Genomic DNA, 23,299 nt, shown 5'->3' with positions numbered 1-23,299 from the left:
ACTGCGGGGTTACACTCCCGATCTCACAGGGGCGCCATGACCGTGCTCCATGCGCGTCCACGGCAGCGATTCCTTAACTAGTCTGCTATTTTTGTCGGCCACGCTCTGGATTAACTTGTGCCGCGATATTCAGACAGTGCACGTCAAAACGAATAGTTTGTAGATAAAGACGACATTTCAAAACTAATTACAAGATCAATATATTTTTTTAATGTTTTTTTTAAATAACATGCAGCGCATTGTGCAATCTAAAGCTCGCACACAATGTTTCTGTGCTGCTCCCATTAATGTTCTTGCTATCTGCACGATCATGTTTTGAAAGTGAAGTCAGCTGTGGGAATGTTTTTATCAGGAGGTTTTGTTCGAGCTAAATTGCCGTTTCCCCTCCTGTTTCCTCTTCTTCCTCCCTTGCTGAAAAGGAACACACTGCAAGTAGTTCATTTAAATTAGATGTCATTTTAATATTTATATATTTATTCAATATATGTAGGCTATTTATATTAAATATGTCTATAAATAACTAACAAAGCAATGATTGTACACCGTCCAAATGTCATTTGATTATTTTTTTATGAATATTTTCTTGTGACATATTCATATAAGTTGAATAAATTTATTTATTATACCTCTAGTTCTGAAGGAGCACCCAAATCTGCTACACGACACAGTAGGTGGCAACTAAGCTGTTATGTAACTCCCTTACACAAGAGCAGCATTTTGTATATTGAACTGATATTAGGAAGGAATATGAAGATTAAATGGTGGACAAAAGGACACAGGCCATACAGGAAGATATCATAGGGGCTGCAATATTATAGAACTAAAGCACAGAACAGCGACATTAGGATTTATTTTCATAATAATTCATGCACTTTGAAATCCAACTATTAAGTTTATTTGTCAAAACATTTAAACTACATATATTTATGTATTTTTCTGTGGTAAATCAGTTACCAATCAGGTATAACATCATCACTACCTGCCTAATGTTGTGTTAGTTCCCCTTTTGCTGCCAAAACAGCCCTGACCTGCCGAGGGGTGGTCTCCTGTGGTATGTGGCACCAAGATGTTAGCAGCAGATCCTGTAAGCTGTGAGGTGTGGTGTGACCTTCATGGATTGGACGTGTCTGTCCAGTACATCGCACAGATGCTTGATTGGATTGAGATCTGGGAAATTTGGAGGTCAAGTCAACACCTCAAACCATTTCTGAAACGTTTCTGTGTTGGTGCATGGCAGATAATTCTGCTGAAAGAGGCCACAGCCATCAGGGACACCTGTTTGCATGAAGGGGTGTACCTGGTCTGCAACAATGCGTGGGTGGGTGGTAGGTGTACCACGCAGATGGCAGGAACTAAGGTTTCCCAGCAGAACACTGCTCAGAGGTGGACAGTGGTCCACACCTATGCAGCCCCATACACAACAAACTACAATGTAGTGTGTATTCTGACACATTTCTATGAGAACCAGCATTAAGCAACAGCTCTGTTGGATCAGACCACATGGGCCAGCCTCGGACACTGTTCCTTTTTTGGACCACCCCACAAAAGGAGCAGTTCTGGAGATGTTCTGACCCTGTCATCTAACCATTACAGCTTGGCCCTTGTCAAACTCACCCAAATCCTTATTTGCCCATTTTTCCTGCTTCTAACACATCAACTTTAAGGACAAGCTGTTCACTTGCTGCCTACGTTATCCCACCCACTCACAGGTGCCATGATGAAGAGATCATCCGTGTTGTTCGCTTCACCTGTGGTCACAATGTTACGCCTGATCGGTGTGTGTCTGTAGAAATCCCTTTGACATCACATGTAGAGAGAGGATGTTCTCATCGTTTCCATGTATCGACCCTCCCCCACCCTGAACCGCAGCCCCGCACGCATGCGCATTCCTACAGAAGCGCTGCAACTGCTAGTGTCCGGGCAGCCAGGCTGTTTGATAAAAACTTGAAGGAGATCGGAGGTAAATAAATATAAAAACTGGGGCCGATTGAGCCAACTACGCTTTCAAAACGGAAATTCCGGAACGGCCGAGAAGGATAAGGCGATTAAAACTTCGATTTTTTTTCAAGGATAAAAAAAAGCATGAATGCTCTTCCCACCGTGTTTTTGATCTCTTCTATGTTAAGCCCGTGGCGAAAAGTTTGTGGGTGATTAATAACTGTCTAAAATGAGTAGATGAAAATGGTGATTTTTTTGGAGTAATGGTTGGTTTATGATTACATCATGCAGTTAGTATTTGTGGGCGGGCTCTGAGCTGCGAGGGGAGAGGGGCGCAACCGGAGAGCAGCAGCGACCAGGCGCCATTAGGTAACAATGTAAGGTTAGTGTGTGTGTTTCTGTGAAGATGAAACTTAACTCACGACAAGCTAAATGCGCTTGCACGACGCGGTGATACTTGTACACGAAGTGGGAAGTGGACTATCTACGCCGAACGAAGAAAGCCAGCTTCCTGTGGTTAAATGAAAGGGTTTGTTGTCTGAAAACAAGATGGCGTCGAGGATTTTTTTCTCCCCTCCCTGCTCTGTTCGAGCACTTATGGGCGGCGGCGCCGTGCGCGTTCTCGCCACCATCTTATTATTTCCTGTTTTCATATCCTGGAAAGTTGTTTAATTCACAGCCGCAGCAACTGTAGAAACCAGAGGGCTGGCCTGTCGGCTCATGGTTTTACATTTCTTTGTGGTAATCGGGCTGTGTTGGCCGACCGAACCACAAGATTTAACAAGTAAAATGTGACATGAACCCTTAAACGTATAAATCATTTCTGCAATTCTAATTTTGTGTCCCAGGTGCACAAGCACGTTATATTTTTCTGTTCTCTCCTGTTTTCGCATCAGGAATCAGGAAGTAAAGTTCCACGTACAACAGAAAACAGTGCACAATCAGTTCTGTTTAGCTTTTGACCCCCATCTAGTGGACCAGGGAGGTAATAGGTGACGTCTGTTGATTATATACACAGGTTTTATTTTCACCTGTCTCCTTACTTTGGTATTTTTAATAAATATACATTTTTACAAGTATTTAACCATTAAAAAAATATGAATCAAGAATCAATTAATGATGTAAATTATACATAAATAATTAGCCATTACAATCCATGTAGTGTATGTTCATATGTCAAAATGTAGCACATATACATTAAATAATTGAGTGACATTAAAGTACAGTAATTGTCATGTTATATATATATTTTACAGCCATTTTAGGCCCTATGAGCCTGATGAGGGAAGCGCTGTGAATGTACATTATATATAAGTTTTATTTTTAAATATTAATTGTATTTATTTGTTTAAACAATAAAATTGTTTTTTCCCCTCCCTTGGCTGAAATATGCTGTTTAAAGTTCTAGTAATAAAACCTGTTTGTATTTGGAAGGCTTTTCAATAAAGTTTGAATAAGGAAAAAACAAAAGAAACTCTTATTCCCCACATGACAGAGGTGGGGCGCTCTAACACGCGAATGCATCACTCATTCAGCCAATAGGTACAAACAATACATAGACGTTATGGATCGCTGTCCAATCACAGCGGACTTTACAGGGAGGTCATTTATTGACAGGGGAGAAGGTGACTTCTCGCCTGTCGGAGCATTTCTTTGGTGAAATCTAAACGTATATCACCACAATTACTTGGGGTTTTCAGAATAACGCATCATGTCTTCTTTGGGAAGGGCGTTTGGAGTCCTCCGGGCCGGGACTCAGCTGCTCAGAAGCGGTCCAGGAAGAATAACGACCAGAAAGTAAGTCCGTTAGCATCTTAGCTACCAACTGCGTTAGCTGTAGAGAATTTTCGCTTGCACGACTATACTTTAAAAAAAACACGCATTAACGCCTAAAACAGACTTAAATCTCACTTTATGTGCTACAGTATTAAATATGCAACTTTAAATATTAATGTTTTAGGGCTAGCGACGGACCGCACATCGAGGCACAGTACAGGCAATATCCGCAACTAACGAAAAAACAGAAGTTTCAGTCAGAGTTCATCAGCGGTGCCATGTGGTTTTGGATCCTCTGGCATTTGTGGCATGATCCAGATGCAGTGCTGGTAAGTTAAAACGCGAATTTATTTAGTAATAGTTTAGCAACGATATATGTAATTGTAAATGAAACAGAATTGGGGGCTGTCCAAACATAGTCTTGTTAAAAATAGTCCCTCAAGGCGATCCCATGAAGCAAAAATTGATGTATTGTAGATTAGAACCATCTGTTACCTTGGCATAATGATAGTTCTGACAGTGATAGAACTTTATTGACTCACCTGTAGGGTCACTTCCCCTGGCCTGATGCCTCTGAATGGACAGATGAGGAGCTTGGTATCCCACCTGATGATGAAGAATAAGGTGAGACGTTTCCCCTGTTTTCCATCCTCATTGAAGGGGTTAAAAATACAGATGGGCACTTTAAGAAAACAAATTAAAAGTGTACAGATAATTCTGTAAATAGACAGTAGCTTCTGTCATGCAGAAATGTTGGTTCTTAAAAGGACCAGAAGTAACTCAAAGACATGTTTGCTTAATACAACAGCTTCTTCACAGGATTATTTAGTGATGACTGATTGTAAGCATTTGTTTTGCTTTGCAGATCACCACATGGGATTCAAGCTGCTCTGTTGTCTGTGGAAATCATCAGGATATTGTGAAAGTCAGTGTACATAGACTAATAAAACTCTTTAAGTTAAAGTGCAGTCTTTCTGAACTTCTGTCAGGCTACAGGGTCGTATTAGTCACCTGTTAGATGGAACTTGACCACCAGGACATTATTTCATTAGTTTTATTTACACGCAATTTTTTTGAAATGCAGAAACATAATGCATTAACAGTGTCACAGTTAGCCAGTGTTTGTATATTTTAAAACATAAGCCATTTAAATCTGGAAAAAACCATTGCAAGAACCAACACACAACACAAATGTCAAAGAGAGCTGCATTAAAGCAAAAAAGGGGACAGATCCTGTACGATAAGTACTACAGCTGATAATAAACCCTGCCTGCGGGCCACTTTTTTTTAATGACATGCAAAGAGTTCAGAAAGGTAAAAAGTGTAGTGTAAGGGTGGAAAAAAAGAGGACGTCATGACTCTGGATCATGTTAAACACCTATCGGGGCCGAGTGATTTTGATCACACAGAAACTCAACCTGAGCAAAGCTTTCAAAGTCTCACTTGATAAAAGAGCGCTCCTGAAGCTACTTGGCTGTCACATGTGAAATGTTAACAAGGGCGTTTTCTGTGTAACACTGAATGTGTTAGGAAGCAGTGAGGACAATACCAAAACTTGTGTTAATACTAAAACACAGCATATCCTTACAACTTAAAAAATCACATATTTTTTTTTCGAGCTGTGAAAAACAAACAAACCTCAGCATCTCCAAAGCAGGAGGTGATTTGTAAGTCTTGAGTGAGTGCTGAGAGCATACTGTTCTGCATCCATGATGTGGCTGGTGGTTAATCGAAGGTTTATGTCCATGGCATCATTCCCTGAGTGAAGAACTGCGCACCCCAAGCAAAAAAAAAAAAAATAGAAAAACATCTCACATCAGCACTGGTATTTAAAATAAAAAAGGAAACTCCTCACTCATCTGCATCAATGTTTCTGAATACATCAACTACTTTGGATCGACCACAGTGGCTCAGAATACTTGTTTTTTTGCTAAATGATAAGTGGCACTAGAGTTGAGAATGCTCAGGTGAAGATATGACAAACCTAACCTAATTTATCTATTCGCACATAGCCCAACACCTCTGGCTACAAGGGAGAAGAGGAAACCAGAACAGACGAGAATCGAAAACGGACTCTATTCCAAAACCTGGGGAATGAGGGGGAAAAGATTTGTAATGGGTCATTAAAAGATTTGTAGCTACTCAACAGATGATCACATGACCTTCTAAAACATCCACATTTACAAAAAAGGTTTGTGTTAAAGGTACAAAACAAAAAAAGAGAACCCCAACCAATAAAGGAAAACCCCCCTCAGGAATAAGCTGAGGTCTGTAGGGTCAAAATATAATAAAATCATTACCTCTTTCAATTAATAAATACATCATTCAGAATCCATAAAAATAACACTTAAAAAAAATCACAGATAAACGAGAAATAAATTAAGCAGGAGAGTCGCAGTGAACGACTCGTAATTCCTATTGAAAATTCACAGAGAGGCTGCACTTTGGATCGACTTCCTGAGTGCATTTTTTTGTGAGAGGAGCACATGTTTGGAAGAATCCAAGTGCTGCCTCTCTACTCTGTCCTCTCTCTCCTCATTATTGCTGGTGTGATTGAGATAAAAGTGAAGGAGGGCTGAGAGGGGAACAAGCATGAGTGGAGAAAAAAAAAAGTACAAAACAATAAGCACCTTTTTGAAATATCAGTTTGTTGCCACTGCCGCTGCCTCCTTTTTCTTCTTCTTAGCACCGTGTTTTCCCACCCTGTCAAAGATACAGCTTCAACCTGCTCCTCTGTCCTGTTTCAGTACAGACAGCTATGAAGCAAGTAAGGGGGGGGGGGTGTGGAGTGATGCAGATGATCTTGGCATCAGAGGAAGGATGTCCATTTAAATGCCCGCAGGAGCTTCATCAGTCCACCTCTCCACTTCCTGGTTTTGTTCTTAGTGTGCTTGTAGTGAAGTCGTGTACTTGCTCATTTCAAATCCAATACCCTGTCTCCCATGCATGCACAGTGAGAGTGTTTTTGTTTTTTTGTCATCTCCAGGCAGTGTGTTCATTTTTTTCTCCTCCATCACACATTTCTACAGCACCAAAGTGTCCAGTAACAAATACACAAGTGTTTCTTTTCTGCGTTTTTACCCCCCTCAGGAATACACCCCAATGTTTTGCGTTTACACAAAGACGCGACGATTGTGTCTGTTAAGTTTCAGGATCTTCCCCAGTCTCTGCTTGGCGGTGGCCATTCCTTTTTTGGGCCGTTTGCCTGAAAAAAAAAAATTAAATCACACACTGGATCGTTTGGATTTGTCTATACAACACCTGAACACCTGAGACGAGATGATGGCTCTTTACACCACCTAGTGCTAGGTCAAGTGAGTTGGTTAATGTGCTAACAGTGCTATCAGTGCTATCAGTAGCTATCTCAGAATTGTAGAACTTCCTGTAACACCCCATTTTTAAAATTAGGTGTTATATGCAAGCATTTTATTTTGAAAGGTCAATGTCTGCCATCAGCATGACAACAGACAACAAAAACCCAACAACAGGTAGGCTGTGGCTAGCTGCTAAGCAGCTACTGACCTGTCAAAATAAAATACATACAGCGACCTTCCCTAGACCACTTTGGGGAACTACTGACACCTTCAGAAACCGGCTTACAGCATCTAGGATTGATTGGTTACCATGATTTGTCTGACCCTGATTGGCTTCTTCTGAATAAGATTCAATGTTTTGAGACTCGACAGTGTTGTCACACCTTTCGTGGCCTGATTGCTGATAGGTGGGGGGTTGGGCGCGTGCCGCTTGGAGGGGTGCAGCGGTGGAGACATCGAGGGGTCACAGTACTGGTAGTCCGTCTCTGGGCTGGGGAGCCCCTGATTGTCCCAGGCCTCGCTGCTGCTGTTGCCCTGGCTGTCCATCGGACTTTTGTCCCCCTGCAGTCGGCGTTGGTGCTGCGCCACCTCCTGCGGTGAGCGCTGGCTGGGGCTGGACCACCAGGGCTCCTGGGGCGAGGCCACCTTCTCCTGCTTGGTGGAGCACAGCAGACCAGCCATAGACAGCATCCCCTGAATGGCCTCTTCTGTGCTGGGTGAGGTAGGACGTTCTCTGCAGAAGGCAGAACACACGTGGTTACTATGTATGCAAAGATCAGACACATCTGTACATCTTGGTTTGCTCTCACCGTTTGAGTGGTTTGTGTTTGTGCCTGAGTTTCTGGCCTGACTGGTCCAGCTCCAAGGTGTGCCCTGAGCCTCTCTGCTGAGACGAGCCTCTCTCCTCCTCTTCCTCCGGGGAACTCTCTGAATCCTCGTCAGATGAGGATGACGACAACAATGCTTTACGCTGCACATTGGACAGAGATGTAGTAAAAGGAAGCCTCAGTACACAGCATGAATAATAATCACACATTTGGAAGAAGGACACTGGATCAGGACAAAATCTTTCACCTCTGTGGGAGAGTCGCTGTCTGACTCCACGTCTGACACACTGAAGTGTCCTGAGACTTCTTCCCTGAGTTCTGCCTTTACCCTCTCCAGACCCCCTGAGACACAAAGAGGAACATTATCAGCTCACACACACACACACACACACACACACACACACACACACACACACACACACACACACACACACACACACACACACACACACACACACACACACACACACACACACACACACACACACACACACACACACACACACACACACACACACACACACACACACACACACACACACACACACACACACACACACACACACACACACACACACACACACACACACACACACACACACACACACACACACACACACACACACACACACACACAGGCAACTTACTGAGGAGTGTGGCTTTCTCCACCGCGCTGTGCTGCTCCTGAATGTTCTGCTCCAACTTCACATCCACACAACTCTTTGGTGGTCCGACTGATGCCCGCTCACCCTCTGTCTTTACAGGACTGCTGCTTGGCTGCCGGAAATCTCTGCACACACACACGTTTAAATGTGAAGACTGTTGCGCTGTAAAGAGCAGAGCAAACACTGAAGTGTTGACTAAAGAGACTCGCTCAGTCACCTGATGATTCTTCCGTTGACCAGCATTAGCCGCAGATGGTTGTCCTCTAAAGACTCTGCTGCAGCAGCTGCTGATGCTGTTGAAACTTTGTTGAGCTTCCCATGAACCTTGGCACAAAATGCCGGATCCTGGCATTGCAGGATCAATGAGATCTTATTAGTCCACATGCACACAGGGAACACATAAACAATATTTGCTCTGCAGGCACACAAATCCTCTCACCTGCTCCAGCGGCCCGACCTCCAGCCTCCTCAGCACCTCTCTGGTGTGCTGCTCCAAGATGTCCAGGTTGGAGGGCACCTTGCGGGCCTGCCGCTGCTGCTCCCTCAGCCGCCTGGCAGCCCGTCTCGCCTGCCGTGCCTGGCACAGCCTCTCCAGCGTGGAGCGGGTGGACGGGCAAGCGTTCAATCCAGGCGGTAATCCACATCCCTGAGTTTTCACTGGCTTGTTACCGGTTACTGGTTCCTCCTGTAGAGAGAATGTAAATCTCATTATGACCAATGGAGAGATGCAAAAACAACTTAATAAAACAGAATGCGCGTGGGAGATTTCTTCAGACAAGGAGTGAAAATATATCAAATATACAGATAATCTGGTAAAAATGTGTAAACCTATCATTCATTTGTGGCTAATATGTGAATGAAATATGAATATTGCAAGGAAAATGTGTATGTAATGTACACAAATGTTTGGTAGTTAAAACCAGACCAGCTTTTCTCACAGGTGGAAGTTCAAAAGTGCATCACTTCCTTCCAGGGCTCTAGACTAATTGCATTGGTTGCACCGGTGCGCCTAACTTTTTTTCCTTAGGTGCACCAGCACAAAAGTTAGGTGCACCGCATCACAATTAACACCGCAGAATGTTATTTTTTTTTTTTTTCTAAAATTGCTGTCCATATATTTTTGTACAGATAGGGCCTTAACTTGACATCTATCCTAACGCAGAAGTTCTTTTCACATTCTCTCATCATCTGCAGCTACATCTACTGTTTACCTGACGGCCTCGCAGGGCTGTAGCCAAAGTTTTAGAAATACTGAGGTCCAAAAATTGATCTCTAGGAAATATGAACAGGCTTAATAATCACATATCATCCTAAACTGAATTTGGACCTTGTATAATGAACACAGGTAAATAAAACAAAATAAATTAACCGATAGTACTCATTCATATTATGGACAAACTAGCCAACCAGTCTGCCTGTCAGAAATCCATAATGAAGGTTTAAAGTTCATACAGCACTCTTCATTTCCCCGTTTGCTTTCTCTCTGTATTTTCTGGCTGTCTTAAACGGGTGTTCTTCATTTAACCATGTATTTTAGCTCCTTGAAACTAGCCTTCATGGATGGAACCACACAGGTCAAATAATACTGTCCATCAGACCTGTTGTTCAATCTGTTATAATGCTATGAGCACGTCACGCCCCCTCCCTGAACATTACCGGCATGCTATCATGACTCACTCAGATCAACAGCAAATTAGCAAAACCCACATAGTAGCAACAAATCCTCCTCCTCCACTACATGTTCACCTAAACTGCAGTTTCTGCTGTTCAGCAGCGAAACGTCTTTAATACCTGTCTGTCTGTCTGTGTGTGTGCACCGCGCGGTGCAGTGAGAGGGCCGTATGGGGAGTTCTACACACGTTTCAAAAAGTCTGGGCCGAAACGAACTTTGTTCTTGTTCTCGTCACCTCGGGTAACAGCTCTCTCTGTTCTCGTGGCGTATGGAACAAGCTTTAGCACACAGCATCGGCTCTGCGCAGCATATGTCCGTGTTCTTCTTCTTCTGGTTTTCCTGTGGTTTCGGCTGACTGCAGCAGACACGTTTTCAAATATACACCGGGGGGTCCCGCCCTTCACTGTCTCTGATTGGTTTAGACCGCGATATGTGCCTGATGTGTGTCTGTTGTTGGACCACAGGGAGACTTTTAAGAGTCGCAGAGAATGTATCTCCCTCTAACAGCTGGTTGCACCGGTGCGACCTCAGATATTTTCTGGTTGCACCATTGAAAAATTAGGTCGCACTCTAGAGCCCTGCCTTCCCCCCTTTCTTACCTCCAGGTAGCGGATTTCCTTGGTCAGCTCTTTAATGAGATGATTAGGCCTGATATGGTCTGGAACCTCGCTGCTGGGCTCGGTCACCTGTAAGGACACAAAAGGCTTCATTCAGACGGGAGAGGTGAACAGAGAGACTTTTTCTTTTTGCTACAGACGTGCATCAGGTAGATAAGACCAAACAGTGATGCTCCTTTTAGTGGTGCGTAACAGCAACCATGTGGACCAGGCTGACTCTTACCTCTCGTTTCAACCAAGTCCTTAGTGCACCGATTAAAGCCTTGACTCCGTCCACTAGGTAGGTTGGTGGCGGACAGCTGTCCTCGCGTAGCTCTGAGGAGAAAAAAGGAAATGTTTACAGTATAAGTAGAAAGAACTCAATGTGTGCATCATTTACTGCTATACAAACACAACAAGCTGTGAGTACTTGCATTTTAAACAAGCTCTTGAAACCAGTTTTTATGTATAACACTCTGCAAAACATCAAATTAACAGCTGTTCTGATGAATTTTACAGTTTCTGTATATGATGATTATTATGTCAGATTTTTTCCCCACCTGTTGGAACACTTTACTCTCACCTTTTAGCATTTCCAGGAGGTTTTTGGCCACATACCAACAGATGGCCTCAAAGTAGGGAAACTTAAAGAGGTCTGGTGTTTTCAGACGACGCTCCATTTCATAACACCTACAGTGTGATAACCACAGAACACCTCAGTGATAAAGAATATTTGTTTCTTAACAAAGCTAAGACATGATCTGAGCTGTTTACCTGAGCTGCATGCCAATATTGAGGTTGTGAAGGAAGTTCCCTCCAAATGCCATGCAATCCTGAGAGGTGAGAACAGCATGGATCCAGCCTGTAGAGGGCGCCAGAGCACAAAACATTACACACAGGTTTGCAATAATTAAAAAAGGCTTCCAGCAGGAATCACACCTGAAAGCACTGTGGTAAAAATACCTTCTAGTTAAAACTGTTCTGCACAAGTAAACATTCAGACTCTGGTTTAGTGGAGAACAATTACCTCCACATGTACAAAAAGTCCCACATGTCTGTGTACCAAAACAAACTTCCCACAGTCAGACTTGGCAGCAGATAAGGTTGTCTATTAAAATAATGGGTCCCACCTCAGATAAACGTCTTGGTACAACACAACTTGAGAGAAAGCAGAGTCTGCGTTGGAAGGGTGGGGGTGGAAGGCTGATGGACAGGCCTGATAATGCACTGCCTGACTGACCTACTGTGCTCTCTGACCCCCACTTAATTCCCACCTCTCCACACCCTTTCAGACAAAATCTCTCTTTCACAATGCTGCTGCCTTGGCCTGCTGCGAAAGCATGGCTGGAGAAGCGATAGAGGACATCCAGCAGTTGACAGGCTGACCTGAGCCTTTGTCTGCAAAGGAGCTCAATCGGCAGCTTAAGAAGACCATTGAGGGAGTGATGGATGAATAATCATATGACAGGACACGTTAGCTTCAAATTGACGAATGAAAGACGTCAGCTTTAGTCAACTACAAGGCATGTAAACATCTTTTTAACTCAACATAACTTCTAATTAATAACAATGAAAGTCACTGCTTTCATCTGCTGCTTTATATAAGACCCGTTTCATTTTCCAGTGTAACCATGATCATTTCAAGCTGTTTGGGTTGTTGCTTCGTCTCTGTTATTTTCCTTTGGCAATGACAGAGGACCTTCAGGAAGCCTGTATTTTCCTGGCAGCAGCTGTGATTATTTTAACTTTTAAATGCACGTGAAAAACTACAGGTCAGCAAAGTTGGTGCAGAAACAAGTGGCCAGGCATCAGCGACAATGATCATGACATCAGTGACACAAATAACTGCTTAACCTGCCTGTTAGCGTTACTTAACAGATTTTAGGGTGTGTTCACACTTGTAGTAGACAATGAACCTAAAGAAAGGCACAACATGATTAAACAGCTCATTTATCATATATTGTACAACCAACTGTGCTGAATGTGTTTGTTAGATTTGCCAGCAAGCTCAAAATACACTTGTTAGCACAGACATTAAAATAAAGACTCATGATCCATGTTTTGAGTTCACCTGCCAAAGTTTAGACACCTGACGTGTGTCCTAAACGTCTGTACATGTAAAGAATCACATCAGAAGCACAGACCTGTGGGGATGAGCAGGGTGGTTCCTTGGGTTACAACACACTTGTAGCACTTCTCCACTTTGTCCCCAAAGAACACTTCACTCTGATTGGGCGAGGAGCTCCATGCCTCATATAGTGCAAGGTTGGTGGGGGTGGGCTTGATCAAGTAGAAGACCTTCTCCCCCTGTAAAGCAGACAAAAAAGAACAAAAAACTGGCATTTTAGTGAAGAGTAGATAGCTCCAATGTGAAATGAGAGTGAGCTAAAGTTTGAAGAAGTGGGAGGGTGAGATCATCACCATGGGCACTGCAGCACTGCCCTCACAGCTGCCAGATGAAATAAATGCGACTTGAGAAGCGGGGTGACCTTTTCAGTAAGTGCTAGCCAATTAGCTGCAACAGCCTGCCCCAAATTCTCAGCAAGTACAGACACACTAAAAATCGTTGCGCTTCACTGATGCTAGCATGGACTTATTATTACGAGCTCACACTTACCCACAGAACATGATACCAGACAGAGGTGCCTCCAAAGTCTATGTGGAAGTCCGTGTAGCTGTCCTTGACCCCCATAAGGCAGTACTTCTGGACAAAGGGCTTGGGGAAGAAGGAGTCGTCCGGCCAGTAGTTCTCCACCCAGGACATCTTCTGCGCCACGTCAGGAACCTCCACCAATTCTGACATCCTAAGTGAGGCAGGTCACACAAATATTGTTATAGTGCCAAATATGACCTTAGCCGTGTTTCCTGTTCTAATATGTTGACACAGACATGTAAACAAAAAATCCATAATTCAGCCAGCTTGTAACTGCATCATGTGTGCAGAAACGTTGACATTAGAAACAGAACGCTCTGGAAAAAAGTCACTTAAACTAGTTTTGACAAAGTAGATTAACCGATTAAGCCAAAATAAGACTACAGCCTACAAATAAAGTTCTTAGCCTTTGTTGGAAGACATTCATGCAGCCAACTGAGTGAACAGACTTACTTCGTGTCAGAGAACTCCAGGCTGATGAGGTTGAGGACTTTGGGTCGATGGGGACTGGTGAAATACTTGATGAACGCACTGAGCTTCATTTTGCTGTCAGCCTGCCGTGCCACATCTATCACGTCGATGACTTTGTCACCACCTAGATGGGAGCAAAATACAGTTTAGCTGAGAGGTTCTTGTCACTGACTCTTGAATAAAAAAATGCTGTCAAGTTTTTAATTGGCTGCTGCGTAGGAGAAGGGTTTACTGAGGTCAGCATGCAGCCTGCTGGCATCTCCGTGTGCTTTTTGAGTTCAAGCCCTGAGGGAAACTGGCATCGATATGGCAGCATGGGGAGGGGTTGTAGGGGATGCTAGCGAGAATCTGTCAATCTGTCCAGACCACCAGTCCCAGAGGAGGAGAAAAGAGTGGGTGGAGGTGAGAAGGCTCTGTGTTTGATGCATATGTTTGCGTGGGAGACCCGCAGCTTATATAGAGAAATATGTGTATAGATGTGAGGAAACAAAGTGTGCGAGTGTGTCTGTTTTTTGCACACACAGAAAAACAGATGCTCAAGAGGAAAAAAGTTAAAACAGAGACTCGTAGCAAACGGCTAACAGTTGTAATGCTACAAATCACACCAGGGTGACACATGAGGCCGGAAGTAGGACCGAGGTGCAGTGTGTGCAGCAAGACAGCTGGTTGTTGTATTTTTTCTCCACACCCCACACCCACACACCTTTTTTATTACCCCTTTGCATGCTCTGCCTCTCTCACACCCTCACATACATGCAAACATGCACGTGCACTCACAGCCACCTCTGAAGGCCCAGCTGGCCAGCGTCTGATGACAGAGAACAGCTGGAGTAGAGGCAGTGAGTCACACAGTGACAGACAAAGCTGCCTGGAAACACCCCGATGCCTCACAGCAGCTTCAGAGCTGCAAGAGTGAGAGCAAGCTTTTATAAATACCCAACTGAAACAGCACAAGATGCTACCCAACGTCCGACCATAAGCACAGTGATATATTACAACACCCTGTAATGTTAAATAGCTCATTAATTAAGGTAATTGTTGCACTTCATGGTGTTAAGATGTTTCCTCATTAATCATCAATTTATGGAGGATAATAAACATTAGTTATTATCATAACCCGTATGAACCACTGCACTCCATAAACCTTATAAAAAAAGAAAATATCACAGTAAGTGTCACTTTTTTTTGCTTGCACCCCAATGTCTACTCAGGACTACTTCATCAGCTTTCTGACAAACGGCAGAAGCTACAAGCTGCAGTTACAGACCTCATTAAGACTCCACATTATGACCACACACCAAGTGTGCCACACAACTGCTTAGAAAACCTAGTAAGCCACAGAAAGACATGCGTTTTTCCTCCAGTTGTCCCATTGTCTTCCAACTGTAAGAAATGCAACCCGACACTCAGTCCATGGTCACAACACCTGTGCTTTGGCTTAATGTTCAATAGGGCATGGGAGAGAGAGATAAAGTGAGAGAGGGACTCTGTAATCTGAATTTAATGATAAAAACACCGGTGGGCTTGGTAATGGGCTTGTAATAGGAGCCGGGAAGTGGCAGTCTGTTTCAGTGAGGAAGTGTAGTGGTCATAGAGAGGGCAGTGAAAGCTTAGCCGTCGCTCATTTAGAACTCATTCAGCCGTCGTCCGATGCCTGATAAGTGGGTTAAAACCCCATGAACCTAGAAACCTGTCCATATTGACACACACAGATGGCGTCTGCTCAGAAATGGCCACTTAGCTGACCGGTGTTGGGTTGTTTCATTAGCTTTTAAGCAGGCTAAGTCAACTGTGTGACGAATCACGGAGCCCACATCCTTCCCAAAGGATAAACACTAATGTGCTGTTGTCCATCTGATACAGCTGACGGCAACATGGCCTGCTCATAACGAAGTGCCCTTACCCACATACTGCTCCACATCTTTGACGGAGAACGTAGGGGCGGGCAGCTTCAGGCCCAGACCTTCCATCTCTGTGACCGCGATGGGGTAGTTGAAGCCGTGCCTCTCCAGGTACCTGGTGGTCACCTGCTCGCCCTTCATTCGTATCAGAATCTCATCTCCGCTGAAAAACAGATCAGTTAACATTAATCATAAAAACACTTTCAGCTTGATTTACTGTTTATATTCAGAAGTGCTCACTGCATTTTAAAAATGGCTTTTGACAACTCTATAGAGGTCTCTGTGTGGTTGTGATGTGGCAGATTACATCATTTCACCCCCTAGATTTGGGGCGGAAGCATGAAAGCTGATGGCAGTATACCAAAACCTCCTGACACGATTTTTTCCCCAGAATCAGTAGCTCTTTTATAATAAAGAAAATAATTCAAGGCTCAATGTGGATTCCATGGGTCAGATTTGTGATTTAGGAAGTCAAAGGAAAATTCTCATAGCAAAGGAATTCTTAGGAGGATGAGATCAGATCAATAAATAGTACAAGAGTAAACACAACAAGCTGCTGAGAATTTTATGGAGCTAGCAAGTGGAAGTAAGCATGTCAATAGACTGAAGGAAAATATGACATGCTCACTGTTAAGCCCTGCCGTGTGCCTTGGTACCTACCTGGGAAAGATCCTGTTCTGGAGCTCTTTGATAAACACTGAGGTTCCAGCCTGCACTGGCTTCGATCCATCACCTGGCTCTGTGTAGTCATGCCTGTGCCAGTTGTTGCGCTTTTTCACTACAGGATGGAAAAAAAAACATTGTAGTTTGACAGAGCTGGTTCACTCTAATTTCATCACGTCACAGCTCTCTGAAGGCACCAAAAACTTGGTAAATAATGCAGATCACATTTTTCATGAGGACATTAATTCACTACTCGACCCCTGTGCAGAGAGGTGGAGATGCAGGGGCTTGTCCAATCAACATAGAGGGTTTACAACACCATTCAATTAGCCTGTTAATGTCTGCCCTCAGGGTTCTTTGAGGTTAACCCGTTCCCCTCCCCCTCCTTGCAAAACAAAATTAAAAAAAATCAGACTAGACTAACACTGCAAAGAGCAGCCTTTCCCCTGGGACCAGTCCAAAATACAGACACAGGGGTGGGTAAGACAGACTCAGAGGACAGCGTCTGATAAATGAGGTACATGTTCAGACTGAGGGAAGGAAACATGCAGAGGAAAAAAAAGCATTAATGAAGACAAGGCATTACTCACTCAGGGAGGGTCCGTGTACGACATCACAGTTGGGACAGTGGTAAACATCGATATCCACAGCATGATGCTCTTCTACCTGTACACAGCTGGAGAGGCACAAGAGATACAGAGTAAGAGGAGGCTTTTTACTACACAAAACCTTTTGGTATTCTACTTTGTTTGCAGCTGCATCATCTTGAACATAAATCCTGATAAAATGTGAAAGCACCATTTCGTTTTAGTTGTCAGCCTGGACCAGCAAAAAACAATTAATCATTTCCAAACTGCTATCAACTGTGTGTGTGTGTTTACAGAGGAGACATCAGGAGTTACATTTTCAACAACTGCATCATCAGTAGTTGAAGTTTTGCCATTCTTAGCATATAATTAACACTATTTATAAGACAATAAACAGATAGGTCACTAGCAGTCACTCAACCCCCGACTGGCCACACCACAGGCACAGACACACATACATTCCTCTGATGCATACCAGAAAACCCCATTCCTGAACAGCAACTTGGATTGTGGACATCATGTAATGAGCTGACACACTTTTCCCTTACTCACCAAGCTACTAACTGAACTATTCTGACCTGGCCATTTCACTTCCTCGGCTTGTTCTTAATTCAGCTAATTAAGAAAACAGCATTAGCACTGTGGTGACTGCACCAGTAATTAGACTGAAAATCCATTCCACTTTGCCAGGGACAGGCCTCAAGTTAACAGCTAGCACAGTCACAGTGCAGAGGGGTATAAACAGGTTTGCTGCTGTTTAAAGGTGAACGCCTGCAGAAGGGATGAAGCTGAGCACAGTCAGCTATCAGCTTTGATCTACAAGGAATTGCAGGAAACCGTAAAGGAAATAAAGCCGAGGGCCATTAACTCATCAGGAAGTGGTAGGCTCGTGTGAATGACCCTGGTGCACTAACAGGATGTCAACAGTAGCGCTCTTGCTCTCTCTCTCTCTCTCTCTCTCTCTCTGCATGCAACCACATCTGTTATTGGCTGTAGGGCAAACATTTACTTTGTTGAAAGAGGGCTCAATTTGTTACATAGACAAGCATAAAACTGTCAAGATTTCTACTCAATTTGCTGTTATTGTTAGAGAGATATGTGTCTTGCCACAAAGCAGCCACATTTAAAAGGATGGGACACCGAAAAATCAAGTATTCATGTTTTTTCTCTGGCCTGCAGAGCCACTTAATCCACTTTGATTACTTCGTGAAACTTTAGTTTCCTACAGCGTCTATGGAGAAAAATAAAATGTCTTTCAGGAAAACTTCTGCTCCTGCACGCGAGTCAGCGGATGACCAACAATAGCACTGCTGCACAGCGCTTGGCTGTATTACTCAGTCTAGCTCATGTATCAGGAATCTTTGCTCAAACATGTGGCCGTTCGCTGGGGGAAAGCATGACTCACAACTCTGTGCCGCCAGCATCATCAGGATGTGTGTGTGTGTGAGAGAGAGAGAGAGACAGAGAGAGTGAAAATGTTCTCAGCTGAGTTGACCCCGTTGTCCTCATCTCATTTGGTTCTTTCCTTTATGTAACGCCACAGTGGGGAAACAAGGGCACTGTGCCACATATGGCAGCCTGACTCAGCATGTGTGTCACCTGTAATGCTTGCCGTTTAACAAGGCACCTAAGCCAGCGAAAATAATCTGTGGACTTCAGACAGAGAATGGAGAGGGAGCGGGACTCAGCTGTAGGAACAAGACTGCAAAGTATTGCCTGTCTTGCTCAAGATTGATGATATATTTCATCACTGCAAATCCTGGTGACTGTGCAAATAGCTCCTGAACTAATATGAACCTCATCTGATTGAAGAACATAAAGTATGCCAGCTTAATGAGATAGAGTTATCATCTGTTGTAAGACTTCACAAGGTCACAAAGAGTACAGCCAATACGTCCCACGCAGATACTAAACAATCCCTCTGACTGGAAGGCTGTTCTGTGACGGCACTGCAGCAGATTACCAAGCCAAACATCCCTTCCTGAGTGAGAGGAGATGTGTGTACTTGGCTAAACCCTCGCGCCATCAACACTGCCTCTCCCGCTACTTCCTCTCATCAAGGGCCTCCTTCCTGTGTGACTGAGAGGGCTTATTCATTAGTCTATGCACTGTGAGGGGTTCATTGTCCTCAGTGATCAGTGCAGAAACACAAAGGCTGGAGGCGGGCATTACCATCATTTTAAGCTCTAAATAACTGCTCTGCATGGGGCGGTGACATGCCTACATTAGGGAACTGGCATATCCATAATGGATGGGTGGTAGAAACAGAGATGGAGAGGAGATGAGGGCAGTTAAACACACCTGACTATTCTTATCTGCTCCAGAGCAGCACCTGACTCTTCCATCGCCTTTCCGAACGCACTCAGCCAATGCTTACATAGACAGTTCTGGACTTGGACAACAGTAAGTGCCACTGAAGCCTGACGGACAGATAAGGATCTGTCATTCATTTTGGCCTTACTGATCAAATCATTTTTGCTAGCTTGCCATAAAAGCAACATAACATCCCAGCAGTGGTTACAGCCTGATAGAGAGTGTGGGCCTCTCTGTAGTCAGCTGGCAAACAACAAAAGAGGATCATTTTGTTGTTTATGGGGCATCAGGGAGCCCTGGAGAGTTTTAACAGCTTAATTGTTTTTGGTGCAGGTTGAGCTGCCTTGAGGCTCCTTGCACCAGGACTCTGTTTTCACACATGTCTTCAACATGGTTGTCCCTCAGCGCAACTTGTAAAACCTGCACAGTCATCTGTCTTGTGACTGTCTGCTGCTGAAACACAGCAGCCAACAAACTCAGTCTGAACTCACCACAAGACTGAGGCATGTGCATGCAATCCTCCTCTCTACAGTTGTCAAAACGCAATTCATAATGACATTCATGTCGTCAATCATAAACTGATGACTGTTCTGAGCGAAGACTAAAAATTTAAACTTCATGCACATCTAACTGAGCTATCAGTTCAGTATTCCATTAAAAACTGACATGCTTCGATTGAGAAATTGATATGATGCAGAGATAGACATACATTTCTAATTTTCTAAACTGTATGGCAGAACTACTGTTAATATCTTAATTCAATCTGACTGTTAATCAATTCATGAAGCCGTTGACCCCTAATCAACATTGATCAAGCTAAAACTAAGGCAGCCTCCTCCCCAATAGACAGTCTTGCTAATGAATGTAAACACAGCTTTTAACAGGAGTCCACTCTTTACATTTCTTATCAGGCATCTAAACTGATGATCTGAAGTGTCTCCATCATGGACAGCAGTAGTTAAAAAAAAAATTAAAAAAAAAAGACGTAAACACAAAATAGGCACTCTGTGGAGGCTATCCATCTCTCTTTAGTGTGCTCACACTGTGTGCGACATTGACAGATTGTGCATTGAACTTGGCTTGTCGGGGCTCCCATCAATCATTCCCTCTGTCTCACACAGCCATGCTGCTCCATCATCATCCCCCCACTGCCCATACCGAAAACAGACAATGGGGCAACCCATGTGTCCGACACCTACACCAAGATCTGACAAGACCCACTAAAGATTTCCAGCAATCAAACCTCCACAGAGTGGATGTAACCTGCCATGCAATCTCTAAACAATCAATTCACTGAATTACTTCAAATACAGAGTTTAACGATGGGTTTAACTGCTGTTGGGCAACAGTACCCAACCTGAAAGCCAGGAGACCGGGTCAGCAAAATAAACCAAAGGGGTCAGAAGGTAAATGATGGTTCCAGTATGGTGGGGAGTGCTTTTCAAAGTCAAGGGAACTTTAGATTCTACCAAGAACCTAGTCCTCAATTCAGAGAATTTTCAGGGAAGCTTCACATGTGTCCTCCACACTATGACAGCACCAACAACTTCTCTGCAACGCCCAGTCTACTCCACCATTTGTTGAGTCCTCCTTGGCCTCTGAAGTATCAGCCTGGTCCAACAAAAAGCAAGCATCCTCGACAACCAACACAACACAGAGCTTTGTAGATGCTCGTCTACCTGTTGTGGCTGTCCGATGCGATAAATCTCTATTGCTCAGACTATAGCAAAGTGTAAACATACAAGAGCTTATCCAACCAAACATACATGTTTTTTTTGGTCAGCTAACTCTCTGTTCACTCTGATAAACCACACAGAGCTCTGATTGCCTCATCCTATCACAGTCCTGGGCTGTATTGTGTACTGAGATTCTGGGAGATACAGGTGATGGAAAACAGGACTCCCTGACAGCGAAACAAAAGTCTGCCACACAAACACGGCGACACAGCACACTGACAAACAGGCAGCGGGAGGTTGAGCTCCTGTCCTTTCCACTCTGTCGGCATGCCATCAGCCACAGCCAGAGAATATCCCTTTCCTCCTGGCCTGCCTCGTGGGAAAGAGGCTGGAAATGTGGCTGCTTTTGGAGCTCGGCTGTGTATGTGTGCGCTTGTTTTCGCGTATTAGTCATCAATGGGGGAAGCTCCAGCGTTTGTTCCTTTTTCTTGCTGGCACATGACACAGCTACTCTTTTTTGGCTGTGCTACGCCACAAATTCTGCCTGCCAAGTTTTTTGGCAGCACCCTTAATGTGGTTACGCAATGGCTTCCATCACTCTGACACAAGCAGAAACAGATTATTGCATTCATAAACAGTTGCTGTGGAGATGCACCCACACGGGGTGATTCAAGGGATCGAAGAACAGGGCATGAGTTACACTCGTCTAGGTCAGCCTGCGGACTTTTGGGCCACATAAATAGTGAGTGACAGTAAAGTCGCAGTTCAGCTTCTGACAGACAACTGATGAGTTTTGTCTGATCCTGTGAAGAACTCTTGGCACCTTGGGCATGTTATGGTCTCCAATGGAGGTGGGTCCACTTCAAACTACAGCCTGCACAACAAACTAGGTCACCCTGACGCTGCACAGAGGGATTTTGAACCAAAAGTGCAGTGCTTGTCACAATGCGGGGTGTGGACTGGGGTATGTATGACTGAAATCTGTCATTTGATGCAATCTAGGCAGAGTCACACCACAGAATTACACAACGATAAAATTCCCATTATGGGTTTGATAGCTGCCACCCACACACACAACATGAATCATATCTAAAACAATAACTGCACTTACTTCTGGGGATAAGCATGAGAAAAATAGGACAGAAAAACACAAGTAATCAGGCACATGTGCCTGGTGTCTTTAAATAATCCCCCTGCCCACCGCTAGGGGTCCCCTACCATGTGCCTCCTCTGCTTAAGAGGGGGGATTTAAATTTCTTAAGCTGTCAATCAAAAGACCGACCATAACAAGCTCCTTGTTCTCCGCCAATCACTTTGTAGTAAAGTGCTTAAAACACAACAACATGAAAAAACGAAATTTGAATTTGAAATGTAAATGTATTTGATTAAAACAAACAAAAAAGAAAAAAACAAAATAATATATACACGATGTTCAAACAAGCTGAAGTTATTCATGAAATGTGGCTCATGTAATTAAAAGTGCAGCTGAAATGTTCCGGTTCTCTTTACCTTGAATAACCCGAGTTGCTGAGACCAGATTGCGGGCTTAGACTCGCACTCTGGTCTAACTGGATCTTAAATCCATAAATCACAGTGAAACCGATATTAAACTTATCTCTTAAATATATAAACAAATGTAGGCTTTGCATGTCATGGTGACCCTGCCAAGCTTTTGATCGGTCGCGTTGACTGACACGGCTCACAGCTCTGCATATCAGTAGCTGGATAAAAACTATTTGCTTTGCGGCTCTATTTAAGTCAATATTGATGATTATCAGCACGACTTCAAAACTAAGTTACGTGTCGGGTCTTTTAAACTAATGTGCGGAACGATAATCTAAGTTAAAGGAGGTTTTAAAGAGCACGAAACCCCACTTTCGCTCGTAAAGTCGTGTCAATAGACGGTTTAAAGCCCCCGTCGCCCACTGCTAGCGTTAGCAAGCTAACTTAGCTACTAGTCAACACCGCTCAGAGAAACGTCGCCTTTCCTTTATAAACAATTAGTGTTTGTCGCCTCCGATCAACTACACCTCTTCGGGACATTATAACTCACGTACCTGCCGTGAAACCAGTCTTTACAGATGTCGCACTCGATCATAAACCGGCTCACATCGTAGGGCTGCCGGCAGACACAGTACAGCGGGGCCGCCGCCATCTTCCTACTGTCCCCAAACAACGCAGGAATGAAGCGGGGCGGAGATTTAACCCCCGTCCGGAAACAGCCGAGGGCTGAGCCGAGTGTGCACG

At 43.9% G+C, this 23,299-nt stretch overlaps 2 protein-coding genes across 2 annotated transcripts; one reads left to right on the top strand and one right to left on the bottom strand.

The window, feature by feature from the left end:
• The first annotated feature begins 3,524 nt into the window (after positions 1 to 3,524).
• On the top strand, positions 3,525 to 4,677 carry ndufb2 (NADH:ubiquinone oxidoreductase subunit B2). The gene is made up of 4 exons (XM_028396524.1): positions 3,525 to 3,735; positions 3,899 to 4,043; positions 4,263 to 4,338; positions 4,580 to 4,677. Exons 1-3 carry the CDS (start codon positions 3,650 to 3,652, stop codon positions 4,335 to 4,337), a joined length of 306 nt encoding a protein of 101 aa, XP_028252325.1. The 5' UTR covers positions 3,525 to 3,649; the 3' UTR covers position 4,338; positions 4,580 to 4,677.
• Positions 4,678 to 4,754: 77 nt separating this feature from the next.
• kdm7aa (lysine (K)-specific demethylase 7Aa) lies at positions 4,755 to 23,242 on the bottom strand. The gene is made up of 18 exons (XM_028396523.1): positions 23,110 to 23,242; positions 17,067 to 17,152; positions 16,474 to 16,591; positions 15,816 to 15,976; positions 13,895 to 14,036; positions 13,406 to 13,592; positions 12,933 to 13,095; positions 11,563 to 11,650; positions 11,372 to 11,478; positions 11,033 to 11,124; positions 10,792 to 10,878; positions 8,960 to 9,205; positions 8,738 to 8,865; positions 8,503 to 8,645; positions 8,103 to 8,197; positions 7,838 to 7,998; positions 7,412 to 7,761; positions 4,755 to 6,919 (listed from the first exon to the last, which is right to left on the bottom strand). The coding sequence occupies exons 1-18, from the start codon at positions 23,205 to 23,207 to the stop codon at positions 6,828 to 6,830; spliced, it is 2,544 nt and encodes an 847-aa protein (XP_028252324.1). The 5' UTR covers positions 23,208 to 23,242; the 3' UTR covers positions 4,755 to 6,827.
• Positions 23,243 to 23,299: the final 57 nt, after the last annotated feature.

The sequence above is a fragment of the Parambassis ranga genome, chromosome 2, assembly GCF_900634625.1.
Source record: "Parambassis ranga chromosome 2, fParRan2.1, whole genome shotgun sequence".
NCBI lineage: Eukaryota > Metazoa > Chordata > Actinopteri > Ambassidae > Parambassis > Parambassis ranga.
Note: the sequence above shows the minus strand (reverse complement) of the source record. Positions and strands in the feature narration are given on the sequence as shown.